Here is a 16,660-nt window from a genome sequence, read left to right as displayed (position 1 = left end):
AATCCAAGTCATTTTTTTATTCCTGAGAACTGAGCTCAGGGGATAAAAAAGGGAAACAATATCCAGATAAACATGAACCAATATTCAGGAAAATATATATTTTTTTCACAATCAGTCAACAAAAAGAGTCAAACAAATATTACATAAAAAGCAGTGGCGGTCCGTGCATTTTCTCATAGCACCTTCAACGAATCAATCCAACCCTCAAAAACTATTTTATGGCTATAAAACCTCAACTGCAGCTACAGCTGCGACAGATATAAAATAATCAATAAATCAATGCACAAAAATGGGGTAAAATCAGGCCTGCAACCTAAAATTAGATTGAAATCATTGTATCGTAACATGGCGACTTGTCCTAAAATTATCAATGTAATCTCGTAATATGAATTTACGACTATCGTGACATTACGATTTTATTACCGTAATAGTACGACTTGAATGTGGTCATTTCACAATTGTAATCTTTATTGGATTGTTTCTTTCTTTACGTGGCCTTAAAAGTCTGTCGTACAAATGAGCAGAAGAAAATGTATGAATGAATGAATGAATGCATCCAGTGCATGATTCACATCAGTGCATAAAAATACAACAAACACAAAAATAAAATATCGGACGAGCGACGCTCATTTCTATTTACATTTGGTGAATAATTACAGTTGAATGCGCCCCCTAAAAAACAGGAAGTCACCCAGTAATGCTCCAAAATCAACCCGTATACTGGCGACATTAGAAAATAATTTAAAAAATATATTTTTTTTTACCCCAATTATGATCCTCTAACAAATGGATGGATTTGCAGTCCTTTGGGATTTTCCTTGTACGCCGTTAAAAAAAATAAACTTTGGACACCCCTGTATACAACATTTCAAATAGTTAAAAAACAGTAGAAAAACATAATAATAGACATCTTATCTTGAGTAAAGTGACATAACTCTGACACAAAAGTCCATTTCCAGAAGTACTATACTTACATTCCAAAAAATAAAAAAAAGATTTACCTTTAGAGTGCTTTAGCTGTGCTTAATTAAGTATTGGGGTAGCCTTCTTTATAATGCGCTGTTCTGGGTTCCACGTTCTCATAAATGGAGAGTGCAGCGGTGTTTTGGTAGATGAGATCCACGTTTGTTCCAGTTCTGGAGCGGATTATGTCCATGGCACACTGGTTTAAAAACACGTACTGGTCCTGAACACACAAACCATGAAAATCAGACAAAAAAAGATGACAATAATGAAAAAAAATGTTGACGGACGCACCTCGCTCGGTCTCTTGCTCGTTTTGTGTTTTTGATGCTTTTCTGTCTTAATGATTTGATTTGGTGATTCTTAAGGATCCCATTGACTTTGATCTGCTTTGTACTTTGTGCTTTTGCTTTGTTGTTCTGCGGCCTTTGCGACTGTACTGTCTAACTCACAGGTGTCAAAGTGGCGGCCCGGGGGCCAAATCTGGCCCGCCGCATCATGTTGTGCGGCCCGGGAAAGTCAATCATGAGTGCCGACTTTCTGTTTTAGGATCAAATTCAAATGAAGAGTATAGATATATTAAATTTCCTGATTTTCCCCCTTTTAAATCAATAATTGTCATTTTTAATCCATTTTTTCTGTGTTTTTAGTTCAAAAATCCTTTTGTAAAATCTAAAAATATATTTAAAAAAAGCTCAAATAAACATTGTTTAAGATCTATAAAAAAACGGAATATTCAGGGCTTTTAATCCGGTTCTCTTAATCCATGTATAAAAAAAAAAATCTAAATATTATATCTAAAAAGGCCCGAGTGAAATGGAGTTGACGTTAAAGCGGCCCGCGGACGCACCTCGGTCTGCACCATGAGCGGTCGGTGCATTCGCAGGTCGTGAACCACGCCGTAAACGTCCACCACGTTTTCCCGTTCGATTTGGTAGAGGAGGCGATCGATGGCGATGAAGGTGCCGGTGCGGCCCACGCCGGCGCTGCAGAAAAAAAGACATAAACCTTTCAACTAAAATCCGGAGTTAACGGACAGACGGACAAACGGATGACGGCAACGTCCAAACCTGCAATGGACCACCGCCGGCGAGTTGGTGGAATACTGGTCCATGTGTTCTCGGACCAGGTGGCGAAAACCGATGAGGAGCTCCGTGCTATCCGGCACGCCGTGATCGGGCCAGGCCGTGAAGTGGAACTGGCGAACCGAACGGGTCTCGGCCGTCTTCACCTAAAAAAGGAGTGGCGATTGGAGATAGGCCATGGATGCCGACGTCTTTGTGGCCCTTACGTTTTTGATATCAAAGTCTCGGATGGTCCAGTCGTCCAAGGGGATTTCCGACGTGGCGCTGACGCGGATGTACTCCCAGTGCCTGCTGCCCGACTGCCAGTACTGCTCGCATTTCACCTGGACGCGTACGGTGCAAATACATTTTTGTCACATCTGGGGGCGGTGTCACTGGTACACGGTCCATTGGTCGCCGGTCTTTTGGTCGCCAATCTTTTGGTCGCCGGTCTTTTGGTCGCCAATCTTTTGGTCGCCGGTCTTTTGGCTGTCTGTCTTTTGGCCGTCGGTCTTTTGGCCGTCGGTCTTTTGGCCGTCGGTCTTTTGGCCACCGTTGGTCGTCGGTCTTTTGGTCGTTGCTCTCATTGTGTGAAATACATCATCAATCGTCAGGAAGTGACCCAGAAATGCCCCCAAAATCAATAGCAAATGGTCCAAAATGTCGAGGAAGTCCAGTAATCCCTCAATTATCGCGTCTTCACTTATCACAAATTCACTACTTTGCCATTTTTTTCTCGCTATCAATTATATAAAAAATATTATTCTTTTTTTAAGTTTATAAAAATGTGAAAATCCATACTGAAACTCATAAGAACCACTCTTGCTACTACAACTCAGAACTGAAGAAAAAAAACAGTTTTAATAGGGGTGACCTGATTTTTCGAATATGTCTGGTCTATAATAACTGCGATATTTGAGGGATTACTGTACCCATAGTGACCCGTAGAGGAGCCAAAATGACGGCGCGGTCCAACTCACCCTGCCTTGCTCGTTACAGCGCGTCAGCATGACCAGGCAGTGGACGTTCTTCTCCCAAATCATCCTCCAAAAATCCTTGACGGTGGCGGCCAACGGACCCTGAGCCGCGATGAACTCCTTCTTGGAGTCGTAACCCTAAAAAAGGGAGACGGACGGACGGGCGTTGCGTCTCAAGTCACTGGAAAAAGGGCCGAGTCGCTACCCACCGCCACGTAGTTGGCGTTGATGTAGTCGTCGTACGGGCTCCCGTGAATGATGGACAGTTTCACCCGAGAAACGTCGTCTGCGGGCAGGCGGGCGTCGGTCGTTCGCGTTTTTGGTGAAGAGATGTCAAAAGAAAAAAAGGAGATTCCGATGGAAAAACAAACCGACAACATTTAAGAGTTGAATTACATTGGAAAAAAAAGCTAAAATTGGATACAGTGATCCCTCGATTATTGCGACTTCACTTATCGCAAATTCACTACTTTGCGATTTTTTTCTGCTATTAATTATTTTTTTTTAAAATGAAGGAATAATCAAAAGATCATCAAGAAAAGTAAATGTACAACATTGAATCATTAATATGGTATATAATTAGTATTAAAAAAGGAAGCTCAAGATGTGAAAATCCCCATAAAAACATTTAAAAATTCTAAATAAATGAGTAAATGAATTCCATTTAAGAAATAAGAAAAATATGTGAAATACTGAAGAAGAAAAAATTAAAAGCATCTACGTATTCTTGAGATATTTGTAATTGAGACGGTGGTACTCACAGGGGAGCACGTTGTTGTAGCGATTCTTGGCCTTGTTCTCCTGCATCAGAGCGTTGGATTTGGACTGATTTGTCCCGACCGGGCGCAAGTCCTGCAACACCAGACCACCAACGAGGCAACGTTAGCATCTTAGCTTGCCCACGCTACGCCGTGAGAGCTCTCGCGGCCTCCCGAGGGCGGCCATTTTGGTAAGGGCAACTAGCGTTGGGTAACGCCGGTTTGGACGTTGTCTGTCACCTCAAACTCCTCGGCGAAGCCACAATTGGAGTCGGCTTTCTGCTTCTTGTAGTAAGCTTCGTAGTCCTCCACCTTCACGGGGGAACTTCTGCCGAGAGTGAAGAGCGATGGGGACGCGAGTGGAAAAATGGTCGACTACTTTGAAAGGGAAGACGGGAATGAGCGGCCCTTACCTCATGGAATGAATCTGGATGTCCGAGTTTTCTTTTTTGGACAACCTACGAGATGGGGACGCGGAGTTGAAAGGCGGAGGAGACCCCGGCCGGACCGAGCCACGGCCACCCACCTTTTCCAGTAAACAACGAAGCCCACGAGAACCAGGAAGAGAACGCTGAAGATCCCCAAAGTGGCTCCCACGGCGACACTGATCACAACTGCCACGGCACACGCGTCCATTCCAATGAGCGTCAAAGCCGGCCGGCCAACCAGCGAACGTTTGCGGCAGGACGGGCTAGCTTACCTGGGTCCTGCGGGAGTTTCACCACGGGATAGAAATTGGTGACGGAGGCAATGGATACATTTTTCACCAGCTCGCCTTCCATGATCAGTCGGGTGAACAAGACAATGGCGTACCTGCAAAAAAATAACGGTCAACACCGACCGGATGAACCAGGGCACGTCTCCGAAGCAAACCAAGGCAAAATGCTAGCAACGGCGCTAGCAACACCGCTAGCAACACTGGTGCCCGGTGCTAGCAACACTGGTGCCCGGCGCTAGCAACGGCGCTAGCCACGCCGCTAGCCATGCCGCTAGCCACGGCGCTAGCAACGGCGCTCTCACCGGTATATGCGATTGCCACGCAGTTCCCCATTGGTGTATCCCATCCACGTGGATCCGTCTCCGACGTGGACAGTCAAGGCCGGGTCGACGGCGCGCCTGGCCACGTTTCTGTCCCGGACGGTGGCCAGGTAAAGCCAAGTCTTTCCCTGGATCCACTGCTGGTACGTGTTCCCCAAGTGCTGCTTGATATCGGTCGTGTCCGATTCTGAAAGACGTGACATCCCGTCACAAATTGACAAAAGTAGCGCTGCAAGCTAAAACTGGCAAGTGTCAACGGGAGCCGAATAAAGGCTGTCAGACTCGGGTTGGTTCGCAGGCCGCTTTAACGTTAACTTGATTTCACGTGGGCCGGACCATTTAAGATATAATATTTAGATATTTTTTTATATATAAATGGATTAAAAGAACTGGATTAAAAGACCTGGATATTCCGTTTTTTATAGATGTAAAACAATGTTTATTTTAGCTTCTTTTTTTATATTTTTAGATTTTACAAAATGATTTTTGCACTAAATACACAGAAAAAATGGATTAAAAAATTACAATAATTGATTTAAAAGGGGGAAAATCAGGAAATGTAATATATATCTATACTCTTCATTTGAATTTGATCCTAAAACAGAAAGTCAGCACTCATGATTTACTTTCTCATTGGCTTCTAACCCTTGCCCGACGTCAAGGCCGTCGAAAACGGGAAAAGAAGTGGACAAACCGTCAACGTTTTCCGCTAGCAGCACGCCAAATTTAGCCACGGGTCCGTTGGCGTCGTCCATCAGACTGGAGTTGATCTGAAGGGTGAATCTGTTGTAGGCTATCTCCTTCACGCTAACCAGGGACTCGTAGCCTCCCGGAATGGGCGGATCTGGCAAAAGGGAGGCAGGGGCCAAATAGGGACGGGGTTCCCCCGAAAGAAACCCGGGTCCCAGAAAGGGCGCCACCTGTGATGCCGGTCCGGCAGTCGAGGCCAACTGGGGCGGCGGCTCGTCCGCAGCTCTGCGTCTCCACGGTGACGCGGTAGGACGTGAAGTGAGTCAGGTTTTTGACGGCGAGGCCGCATCCGTCGTCGCAAGCGCCCGCCTCGACGAGGCTTTCCGAGTCGTTGACGCGGATGCGGAAACGCCGGAAGCGTCCGCTGGGTGGAGTCCAGGACATGAGGAGCTTGGCGTCCCGAGTGTCTGGACCGTGGCACGCTAACTTTAGCACGGAGCTGGCGTCTAAAGAAGAGGGAGAAAAAAAACATTGATGCCCGTGAGACGCTTACGCTTGCCTTCCAATCTGCTTGTGATGAGGCTTGCTAATAATATAGCATTTTCAAACGGGTTGCCGTCGTTTTTGGACCGACAACACCATGTGACTGTGCTCTTAGCTAACATTATAATACAACGTTGAGCTTTTATGAAGATATGTGACTTTATAACACATTGTGGCCTTGGGCTACCAGTTCAAAATTGATGTTTTTTTTTAAACACATGGTCGAGAGACATGCTAGCGCACACATGGGCAAATATCATAATCCACGCGATGCGGGATCTCACCCGTGCAGTCGAAAATCCATCTGGGAGCACCTCGAGTTCCATCTCGAGTCACGGAGAGGACCGAAAAGTGATACCTGCTGCCGGGCAGCAGTTTTTCCACGGTGTACGTGGTCTGATGGGTCAAAACACTCCCGTTGGCCGCCGTGTTCAAATTTTGCCACGTTAACAGATAACGGTATCCTTCCTCGGCGTCGTCCGGTGGAAACCACGTCACCGTGATGTTCTCCTCTTGGGCTGAAGTGTTGAGGGAGCTGACGTGCAAGGGTCCTGGACCGATTTCACGGGGGGGGGGAACAGAGACATTGTACGATCCATTTCAAGTACTGTATTTTCACGATTATAAGGCGCACATAAAAGTCTGCAATTTTCTCCAAAATAGACAGGGCGCCTAATAATACAGTGCGCTTTATATATGGACCAATACTAAAATTGTTATCACGATAAAATAAAACGAATCAGTTGATAGGGTACACCGACTCTACTATTTTCCCGTAGACAAAGTACTGTGCAGTGACTGCTGGGATATGTAGTAGTTCTTTTGTCAATACACCCAAAGGATTGTGGCCTGTATACATCGACATCAATACAGCTTGCCGTTGGAAAAGTTACGCTAGCTACCAGCTAGCTACTATTTACGAATGGATTGTGGCCTGTATACATCGACATCAATACAGCTTCACAAAGCATGGGAAGCACCGTTGGAAAAGTTACGCTAGCTACCAGCTAGCTACTATTGGCGAATGGATTGTGGCCGCCTGGACGAACGTCTAAAACTCAGCGTTTTCGATGACTCGTTTGGACAATTGTTCAATTCAGACACAGAAAATGAGGACTTGGATGGATTTTTGTGTGATGATGACGTGAGTAAGTTGTAAAATGGCTAAATAAAGTACAACCCAACTCAGTTTTCCTTCCGTTGCCTTTTTAAAAACATGTTTTTAGCGTGTGGGTGTAGCATGCAAGGACTATATATCCCAGCAGTCACTGCGCACCGGAAACCGGAAAAAGAGTCTGGGGCTGCTTCCGGTAGCCAGCGCTATTGCGGTTAAATATTCATATATAATACATAACATATATGCGTCTAAAAAAACGGTGCATCCTTTGTGTTTAAAATACAGAAATAGCACTCGTTACTGACACTGCGCCTTTAAATACGATGCGCCATATAGTCGTGAAAATACGGTAGGAGAAAACACCTGATCAGGGCGCTTTTTGCTTTGTTTTATAAGTGTGAAAGCCACGCTTACTTGTGGTGACCCAAATGAAGCGAATCACTTGACTGCGAAAATCCAGCACCCCCACGGTCGCCACGGTGACGTTGTAAGTGGTGCCAGGCAGCAGGTGGCGGAAAACGTGACGGACGTCGCCGGTATCGACGGATCGCCCCCCCGCCGCCGCCGCCGCCGCCACGGTGAGCCGGTAGTGGAAGTCGGCGCCGTCCATCAGCGGAGGTTCCGTCCACGTGACTTCTATGGAGTCGGTGGTCTGGACCAGGATCTCCAACTCCCCGGGGGGATTGGGATCTTTTCCCGTGGGTGAAAAACACTCGGTTGAGGCGCGACGGGAGGGAAAAAGCCAGCTAACGGCGACTCACTCACAGGTGGCGTTGGTGAGAAGCTCAGAAGACGCGTTGAAAGGTCCGCTGTGCGACGTCACCACGGCGCTGTACGGCGTTCCGGCGGAGAGGTCGTGGAAGACCAGAGAGTCGCCCGACCCGTTCAACGCCACCGTCGTCAAGCGAGGCACGGAGGAGCCGTTGAGGTGAACGCTGTAACGCTCCACGTTCCCCGCCGCTCTTTCCCACCACACCAGAATGGACGAGTTGGATCCCTGACTGGACATTTGCGCTCGGACCGCCTCGGGCACTGCGGCGTGGGAAAGAAAACATTCAGTTTGACAAGAGGTCACTACAGAAGAGGATGAGGTTCAAGAGAAGTGGCCCCAATCCTCTTCCCTACATAAAGACATGGACAAAAAACAACAAAAAAAGTGAGAAAGAGCCCTACTTGTGTACTGAGAGATGCACCGCGGTTGGGATTCCACGCCGCCGTCCCCCACTTGGACGTAGACGCAAAACGTGCAGCGGGTCCCGGGAACGAGCTGGGAAATGACGATCACGTCGTCTCCCACCGATGTTTGGTTTCGGGGGTCGTCGACGCAGACGGTCGTCTCCACCCGGAAGCTGTACTCGGGCTTGCGTTCGGGCGGCGGACCCCAAAGCAGGCGGATGGCGCTGGAATTCAAGGTCTCCGCCTCCAGGTAAGGGATCTCATCCGGTCCTAGAAAGAACACACACATTGACACGTGACAATACAGCCTTGTACCCCATTTTTTTGAACCCCCCAAATTCCTGCCATCCTAAAAGCCCGCTTGATTCAATTTCCACGTGGTAACACGGCAACAATTCATATTGTCACAAATCAACGCCACAAAAACGTTCACTTTTAACAACCGCTAACAACAGTCCTTATGCTTCCCTCCAAAAATCATCAGCAAGCGATCCAAAAATGTCAACAGGAAATGTCACGCAATTGCCCCCAAAACAGGAAGTGAAGCCCCAAAATAATCGGTGGAGGCAAAAAAACGTCTTTTTACGTCCATTCGCCAAACGGCTCAAAATGCTCTCAAATTCGGTCAAATCCAGCCGGAAACAGCATGTAATGATTAAATACAAATACAGACGCTCCCCTACTTACGAACATTCAACTTACGAACAACGCTACATACGAACATGTCTGCAAATTGCGTTTAAGTCCAAAAATGTTCGCAAGTCCAATTTTGTATTTCGCGTCTTTTTCGGAGTAGTACTTCTTTCCGCCGCTAATACCGACGCCTGGCGCTGTGAGAGCTCAGCTCACCCAGCATCTACCTTCTTTGTTGCAATGCGGAAGTGCGTGAACGTATCTCCAGTGTGCAAAGAACCTTTTTCATTTGTATCATTAAATATCTCATGCATCCAATATTGAATATGGTTGGTAAAAAGCTAAAGGCTTCTATTGAGGGAGTTGCAAGGAAGAGGCAAGCCATTTCATTTGAAACGAGTGGCAATAATAACGAAGCTTGATGCGCGTCAGAAAGTGGTGAGCGTTGCACATTCAGTACCATTTATAAACATAAAGATGGAGCAGCAGGACCCAAATATTGAACGTTGCACAAAGTTTGCAAATCAATTGAATGATGCCATACAGTGCTACTGCATCATTTATGATGAAAAAAAGAAGAAAACTGTGCAATCGTCATTAGGTCGCTTCTTTTGGCCAGTTTCTAATACATAAATCTATCTCTCTCTCTACAGTACTGTACATATTCTTTCCATTTTATTAAATGTTTTTTTTTTCAGTACAAACCAATGCGTGTTACTTATACAAGCCTTAAACATACAAATGCACTTATATAAACCTTCAATATACTTATATAGGCCTTAAACATAAATTATAATACAAAATATAGCACTAAATCAACTTACAAACAAATTCAACTTATGAACAATCGCTCGGAACCAATTGCGTTCGTAAGTTGAGGAGTGTCTGTACTGGAGCTCTTTGGACATTAGAACCGAGCCCAGGGAAGTGAATTCCTCGGTAAAATGTCGCGATGATGTCGTGATGGAGGCAAAAAGACGTCTATATACGTCCATTCGCCAAACGAATCAACAGCCGAAAACAGCGTTTAATGATTAAATACAGATACTAGTATTTGCAACCCTCTAAAGACATCAGTTCAAATGATTCCGTCTACGTAACTCTTTCAGTACAGGAAATCACGTCGGTACGTACGAGTGAAGGCAGACAGGATCCGAGGAGCCGCCGAAGTGCCGTCCGCCGCTCGCGTCTTGACGCTGAAGGTGTAGTTGGTGCCGGAGGCCAGGCCGGAGATGTCGGCGCGCCGGCTTTCGCTGGTGCTGACTCTTGGGGGATCCCGACCGTCGGAGACCTCCACCAGGTAGGAGAAGTCCGCCTTCGCTTCCGGTTGTTCCCACGTCAACGTGACGGAACTGGCGCTCACGTTTTCGGCCTTCAGCGTGCTCGCCGGGTACGGTCCTGGCCAAAAACGGAACGTGGGATGGCGAAACCGCCACGATTAAATCCAGTCGATTGGATCGGGAGATTCAATTTTGCTTCATTAATATTTTGCTCAACAACGTCTCGTTCAGTAAAAACAATCCGTTTTAAAAGTGTTGAATGATATTGTGTGGGCTATGCTAGCATTTTCATGGAAATGTCAATTAGCACAAGGCTAATGCAAGTTGGGAGTGGATAACCGCTACGCTAGCAGATGCGCTACTTACTCTATATTTGGAATGCTAATTGTGGTCACGTCCCCGGATCGTGTGTGTACAAGTTTTTCAACCTTGGCAAGCGGGCCATATACGGCCCGTTAGGATTTTTAAATAAATAGAGAAATAGAGTCTGGGGCTGCTTCCGTCCGGTAGCCAGCGCTATTGCGGTTAGATATTCATATATAATATATATGCGTTTAAAAAAACGGTGCGTCCTTTGTGTGTTTAAAATACAGAAATAGCACTCGTTACTGACACTGCGGCTAAAAATACGATGCGCCATATAGTCGTGAAAATACGGTACTTTGTATTGGCATTTAATGCTCTTTTATAACAGCTCATTTCACTTACTTGTATAATTGCTGGCTTTGACTTGCGCACTTTGATAGCCCAACACGCCACGAGTTGCCACAGAAATGGAGTTGGAGGTTCCAGAGCGGAGGCCGCTGAGCAGGAACCAATTCTCAGAGGTGACCGACACGTCGTTCACCGTGAAATTATACTGATGCCGATCCATATCTTCCGGCGGGGCCCAGGTGAAATTAATGGAGCTGACCGTCTGCGACGCCACGCCGACGGGACCGGGAGGGTTGGGAACTGCTCGCCGCAAAAACACCGCGTTTGTACAGTAAAGTTCGCATTTGAGAGTACAGTCATACCTCGTCATACGACCGCTCGTCATACAATATTCTCGTTTTACGACGGCGAATAATTTGCCCGAGATACGATCAAAATTTGGTGATGCGACCAAGCCAGGTGGCCATGGCACTGTCTTTTTTGCATCTCTTTTGTGTTTAACAATATCTACAAGCACCGAATGATTTATTCAGACGAGTTCCGACCAGGAAACGCGCAACGCGCATGCAAAAAGAGGGCTTTCTGGGTAATGAAGTATACTCGTGCACGCAACGCCAATAGACAATGGCACTCTTTCTCAGAATAAAACTTCATTACCCACAATCAATACGTGGGAAGCTCAGCTATTGTATTTCCTGTTATTCTTTCTAAGGAAAGAAGGTCCCGCGATCGTTCTTTAAAGACTACCGTATTTTCGCGACTATAAGGCGCACTGCATTATAAGGCGCACCCTCAATGAATGACACTTTTTCCCTTTCTCACACGAAAGTACCATATTTTCACGACTATAAGCCGCACCGCATTACAAGGCGCACCCTCCATTTTTTTCCATGTATAAAGCACACTGGATTATAAGGCACCCTGTCTATTTTGGAGAAAATTTAAGACTTTTAAGTGCGCCTTATAGTCGTGAAAATACGGTACGTCTCATTGGCAAGTGGTCGTGCGTTATCCTATTGGGAGGACATTTATGTGCATCATTTTCGGAATATTTTGAAGGGAATAGTACAACAGCAAACAGCCCATCGATAGCGAACGTGAGGGTGGAGGCGTGGCAAACAACTAACCCGCCCAGAACGAAGGTAAAAAAAAGATTAAAACAAAATTAGAATCCAGTTTTGTGTAAAGTTACATCAAACGTATGTTTGAGTGTGTCTCTATATATTAATCCAAGTTCATTTAAATTTGTTTGTTCCGTTTACGAGTGCGTTGTCGTGGAAAGTCCCTCCAAACCCCGCCCCTTCTGTGCATCTCTCTCTCTCCCCTCGGCGAAATCCGCCCAATTTTAGTTATATTAAACACATTTTATTACTATTAAACCACTAGTTATGTGTTACTTTGTTAATAGATGGCGAATTAGAAGAAATACAACGTTTTTTCCAATCCAATATCCTGTTTTGGGTGTTTTTTCAGAGGGTTGGAACCAATTCATTTGATTTCAGTTCATTTCTATGGGAAACGTCCGCTCGAGTTACGAAAAGCTCGTCATACGATCTCGGTCTCGGAAGGGATTACGATGGTATGTCGAGGTACCACTGTACACGGTGATCCAAATTGAGGTCGAGGGGAACTCACATGTGGCGTTGCAGATTTCTGAAGGCTGGCTCCGTAAAGGCCCGCTTTTGCTCGTCACCAGCGCACAGTAACGCACGCCCGGTTTTAGGCCGCTAAAAAACAGGTCGCTCGTGGAGTTCTGCAGATCTCGTCTCTCACGTACGGTCCCCGAGCCGTTGCTCAACGTGACCGTGAAGGAATCCACCCTTCCCGTCGGAACGCTCCAGGACAAAGACAGGTTAGCGGTGGTTCCGATCAATGCCAGATTGGACACCGCCTCGGGCCCTGCGACAAAAAAGATATGTCGGGAAAATGTCACAAAAGTGTATTCTGATAGGTTAGAAAGTACAGACGCTCCCCTACTTACGAACGAGTTAGGTTCCGAGTGATTGTTCATAAGTTGAATTTGTTCGTAAGTTGCTCAGTGCTATATTTTGTATTATAATTTATGTTCAAGTATATATACAAGTATATTGAAGGTTTATGAGTGCATTTGTATGTTTAAGGCTTGTATAAGTAACACGCATTGGTTTGTACTGAAAAAAACATTTAATAACATGGAGAGAATACATACAGTACTGTATAGAGAGAGAGAGAGATTTACTAGAAAGTGGCCGAAAGAAGCTATCGAATGACGATTGCAGTTTTCTTTTTTTCATCATAAATGATACGGTAGCACTGTATGGCATCATTCAATATATTTGCAAACTTTGTGCAACGTTCAATATTTGGGTCCTGCTGCTCCATCTTTCTGTTTAGAAATGGTACAGACGGTCGAACGATTCAAGTTGTATTCCCGTGCAATGCTCACCACTTTCTCACGCGCATCAAGATTCGTTATTATTGCCACTTTGGTTTCAAATGAAATGGCTTGCCTCTTCCTTGCAACTCCCTCACTAGAAGCCTTTCGCTTTTCACCAACCATATTGAATAATGGATGCAAGAGATATTTAATGATAAAAATGAAAAATGTTCTTTGCGCACTGGAGACACGTTCACGCACTTCCGCAATGCAACGAACTGGGCAGAGGAAGGTGGATGCTGGGTGAGCTGAGCTATCACAGCGCCAGGCGTCGGTCGGTATTAGCGGCGGAAAGAAGCACTACTCGGAAAAAGGCGCGCAATACAAAATCCAACTTACCAACATTTTTCCACATAAACGCAATTTGCAGACATGTTCGTATGTACCGTTGTTCGTGACTCAAATGTCCGTAAGTAGGGGAGCGTCTGTATTCTGATAGGGTAGAAAGTAGCGTGGAGAAACGGAAAGGAGTGTGGCCATACTTGTGTATTGCGATATGTTTGCCGAGTCCGACCTGAGGCCCTCCGCCACCGTCCACAAAAAAAAGTTGTAAGCCGTTCCGGGGATCAGACTGGAGAAGGTGTACGTTTGATTTTGGGTGGTCACGTTCTTAACGGCCGTGTCGCCCCGGAAGGCGGCGAGCAGGTAGACGTAGCCGTCCTTGTGGTCGCTGGATTTGGACCAATGTAACTGCACGGCCGTCGTGGTGAAATTTAGGACTTGGAGGTCCGGCGCGGCTTGGGGAACTGCCGCAAAATCATCGGAAAAATCACAAAGTCAACATGGCAAACGTTGGTTTGTCAAAAAGAAAGAAAATTTAAAGGATATGGCGCAGTTTTTCGACCATTTACTATTGTTCTTGGGCAAATTGCATGTCAATTAGCGGTTAGCATGAGGCAAGCGCCGGTCGCGAGTGGCCAATGGCTATGCTAGCAAATACACTTCATGTTGGAAATACTAATGCGCAGATCGTTAAGGTAACGGTCATATTATTCGTCAGGTGAGGGAAAAAAGTGGTAACGTGACAAGATTAAAGTCGTTATATGACTTCTATTTTAACGTGAGGTGGATTGGAAGTTATCGGGGATGCGCCGACATTAACTTTTGGTCGGCTTGGAGACAAAAATGGCATTTGGCACCTGCCAAACGTGTCATTTTCAGGAAATAAAAATGCTTTAACGCACAGGTGTCAAAGTGGCGGCCCGGGGGCCAAATCTGGCCCGCCGCATCATGTTGTGCGGCCCGGGAAAGTCAATGATGAGTGGCGACTTTCTGTTTTAGGATCCAATTAAAATGAAGAGTATAGATGTATATTAAATTTCCTGATTTTCCCCCTTTGAAATCAATCATTGTCATTTTTAATCCATTTTTTCTTTGTTTTTAGTTCAAAAATAATTTTGTAAAATCTAAAAATATATTTTAAAAAAGATCAAATAAACATTGTTTTAGATCTATAAAAAACAGAATATTCAGGGCTTTTAATTTATATATTTATAAAAAGAATTGTAAAAATTTATATTTAAAAAAAATATATATTTATTTTATTATATTATTCTTTTTATATATATATATATATATATATATATATATAATTTTATATATAATTTTATATATTATTATATATTATATATATATATATGTATAACGTCTTACCGGTGGAAGAGACGGCGTGCCGGCTCGCCGAGGAAATTCCCGGCGCCGCCGACACGGTGACGCTAACGTTGTAGCTTGTTCTCGGTTCCAGACCATTTACCAGGGTGTCGTCGTCGTCGACCACTGTTCGGTTGTAGACCAGCGCGCCGGCGAGGTCGTGGGTCTCCACCACGTATTTGTAGTACGCCTGCGCTCCGGGCGGTTTGGACCAGGTCACGTGTATTGAACCGGTACCCGAAGGGCTGGCCACGAGGTCCAACACGGGGTTAGGCACTGGCAAAGAGAAAATGCCGTGTCTTCTGGGAGCTCAAAAGGAAAACCTTTTTGTAACTTATTGTATTTTCACAACTATATGGCGCATCATATTTAAAGGCCCAGTGTCAGTAACGAGTGCTATTTCATTATTTTAAACACACAAAGGACGCACCGTTTTTTTAGACGCATATATGTTATACATCATATATGAATATCTAACCGCAATAGCGCTGGCTACCGGAAGCAGCCTATTTCCGGTTTCCGGTGCGCAGTGACTGCTGGGATACATAGTTCTTGCACGCTACACCCACACGCTAAAAACACGTTTTTAAAAAGGCAACGGAAGCAAAACTGAGTTCGGTATTACTTTATTTAAGCATTTTACAACGTACTCACGTCATCATCACCCACAAATCCATCAAAGTGCTCATTTTCTGTGTCTGAATTGAACAATTGTCCAAACGAGTCATCGAAAACACTGAGTTTTATACGTTTGTCCAGGCGGCCATAATCCATTCGCCAATAGTAGCTAGCTGGTAGCTAGCGTCACTTTTCCAACGGCAAGCTGTATTGATGTCGATGTATACAGGCCACAATCCATTGGGTGTATTGACAAAAGAACTACTACATATCCCAGCAGTCACTGCGCACTACTTTGTCTACGGGAAAATAGTAGAGTCGGCGTTGATTTTATCGTGATAACAATTTTAGTATTGGTCCATATATAAAGCGCACTGGATTATTAGGCGCCCTGTCTATTTTGGAGAAAATTTCAGACTTTTATGTGCGCCTTATAGTCGTGAAAATACGGTATTCTCGTACTCACAGGTATATTCTGAGCGATTGACAGCAGAGCTCTGGAGATTTTGGGGTCCCAGCGTCCACACGGTCAAATTGTACTCCGTTCCCGAGGAGAGCTGCGATAGCAGCGCGCTTCGGTTGGCGCCCTCGGCGCTTTCCAACGGGCCGCCGGATTTTTGGTAGGCCACGTGGTAAGTGATATTGGGCGCGCCTTGGAGTCGAGGCTCCGCCTCCCACCGGAGGTGCAGCGAAGCGTTTGTCCTTTGAGCGATCATCAGGGAAGCGGGCGGGGTCGGAACTGCAAAAAGACGGACACGTTGTAGACCACAGGTGTCAAAGTGGCGGCCCGGGGGCCAAATCTGGCCCGCCGCATCATTTTGTGCGGCCCGAGAAAGTAAATCATGAGTGCCGACTTTCTGTTTTAGGATCAAATTCAAATGATTATAGATGATATACATTACATTTCTTGATTTTCCTCTTTTTAAAATCAATCATTGCAATTTTTAATCCAATTTTTTTCTTTTGTGTTTTTAGTTCAAAAAGCATTTTGTAAAATCTAAAAATAAATGTACAAATATTTTCTGTTTTCCACTTTAAAAAATATTTTGTTTCCATTTCAAATAAAAAACATGATTAAAAGAC

The 16,660-nt window shown here is 45.2% G+C and overlaps 1 protein-coding gene across 1 annotated transcript in view; it reads right to left on the bottom strand.

The window, feature by feature from the left end:
• Positions 1–83: 83 nt before the first annotated feature.
• The window catches only part of LOC144070813 (receptor-type tyrosine-protein phosphatase eta-like), a 25,723-nt gene continuing 9,146 nt past the window's right edge, over positions 84–16,660 (bottom strand). Inside the window, exons 6-29 of the mRNA XM_077595211.1 lie at positions 16,044–16,316; positions 14,963–15,235; positions 13,792–14,055; positions 12,529–12,792; positions 10,948–11,193; positions 10,094–10,357; positions 8,324–8,596; positions 7,916–8,182; positions 7,565–7,840; positions 6,318–6,584; positions 5,721–5,996; positions 5,495–5,644; positions 4,783–4,987; positions 4,463–4,575; positions 4,289–4,376; positions 4,176–4,220; positions 4,003–4,090; positions 3,766–3,856; positions 3,214–3,290; positions 3,008–3,142; positions 2,255–2,371; positions 2,034–2,194; positions 1,814–1,949; positions 84–1,186 (exon numbers count right to left, since the gene is read on the bottom strand). Coding sequence (XP_077451337.1) covers positions 1,028–1,186; positions 1,814–1,949; positions 2,034–2,194; positions 2,255–2,371; positions 3,008–3,142; positions 3,214–3,290; positions 3,766–3,856; positions 4,003–4,090; positions 4,176–4,220; positions 4,289–4,376; positions 4,463–4,575; positions 4,783–4,987; positions 5,495–5,644; positions 5,721–5,996; positions 6,318–6,584; positions 7,565–7,840; positions 7,916–8,182; positions 8,324–8,596; positions 10,094–10,357; positions 10,948–11,193; positions 12,529–12,792; positions 13,792–14,055; positions 14,963–15,235; positions 16,044–16,316 — 4,508 coding nt within the window. The 3' untranslated portion in view covers positions 84–1,027. The remainder of the gene's footprint in view (positions 1,187–1,813; positions 1,950–2,033; positions 2,195–2,254; positions 2,372–3,007; positions 3,143–3,213; positions 3,291–3,765; positions 3,857–4,002; positions 4,091–4,175; positions 4,221–4,288; positions 4,377–4,462; positions 4,576–4,782; positions 4,988–5,494; positions 5,645–5,720; positions 5,997–6,317; positions 6,585–7,564; positions 7,841–7,915; positions 8,183–8,323; positions 8,597–10,093; positions 10,358–10,947; positions 11,194–12,528; positions 12,793–13,791; positions 14,056–14,962; positions 15,236–16,043; positions 16,317–16,660) is intronic.

This window comes from Stigmatopora argus, chromosome 3, assembly GCF_051989625.1.
Source record: "Stigmatopora argus isolate UIUO_Sarg chromosome 3, RoL_Sarg_1.0, whole genome shotgun sequence".
NCBI classification, from domain to species: Eukaryota; Metazoa; Chordata; class Actinopteri; order Syngnathiformes; family Syngnathidae; genus Stigmatopora; species Stigmatopora argus.
This window is presented reverse-complemented; position numbering and strand designations above follow the sequence as displayed.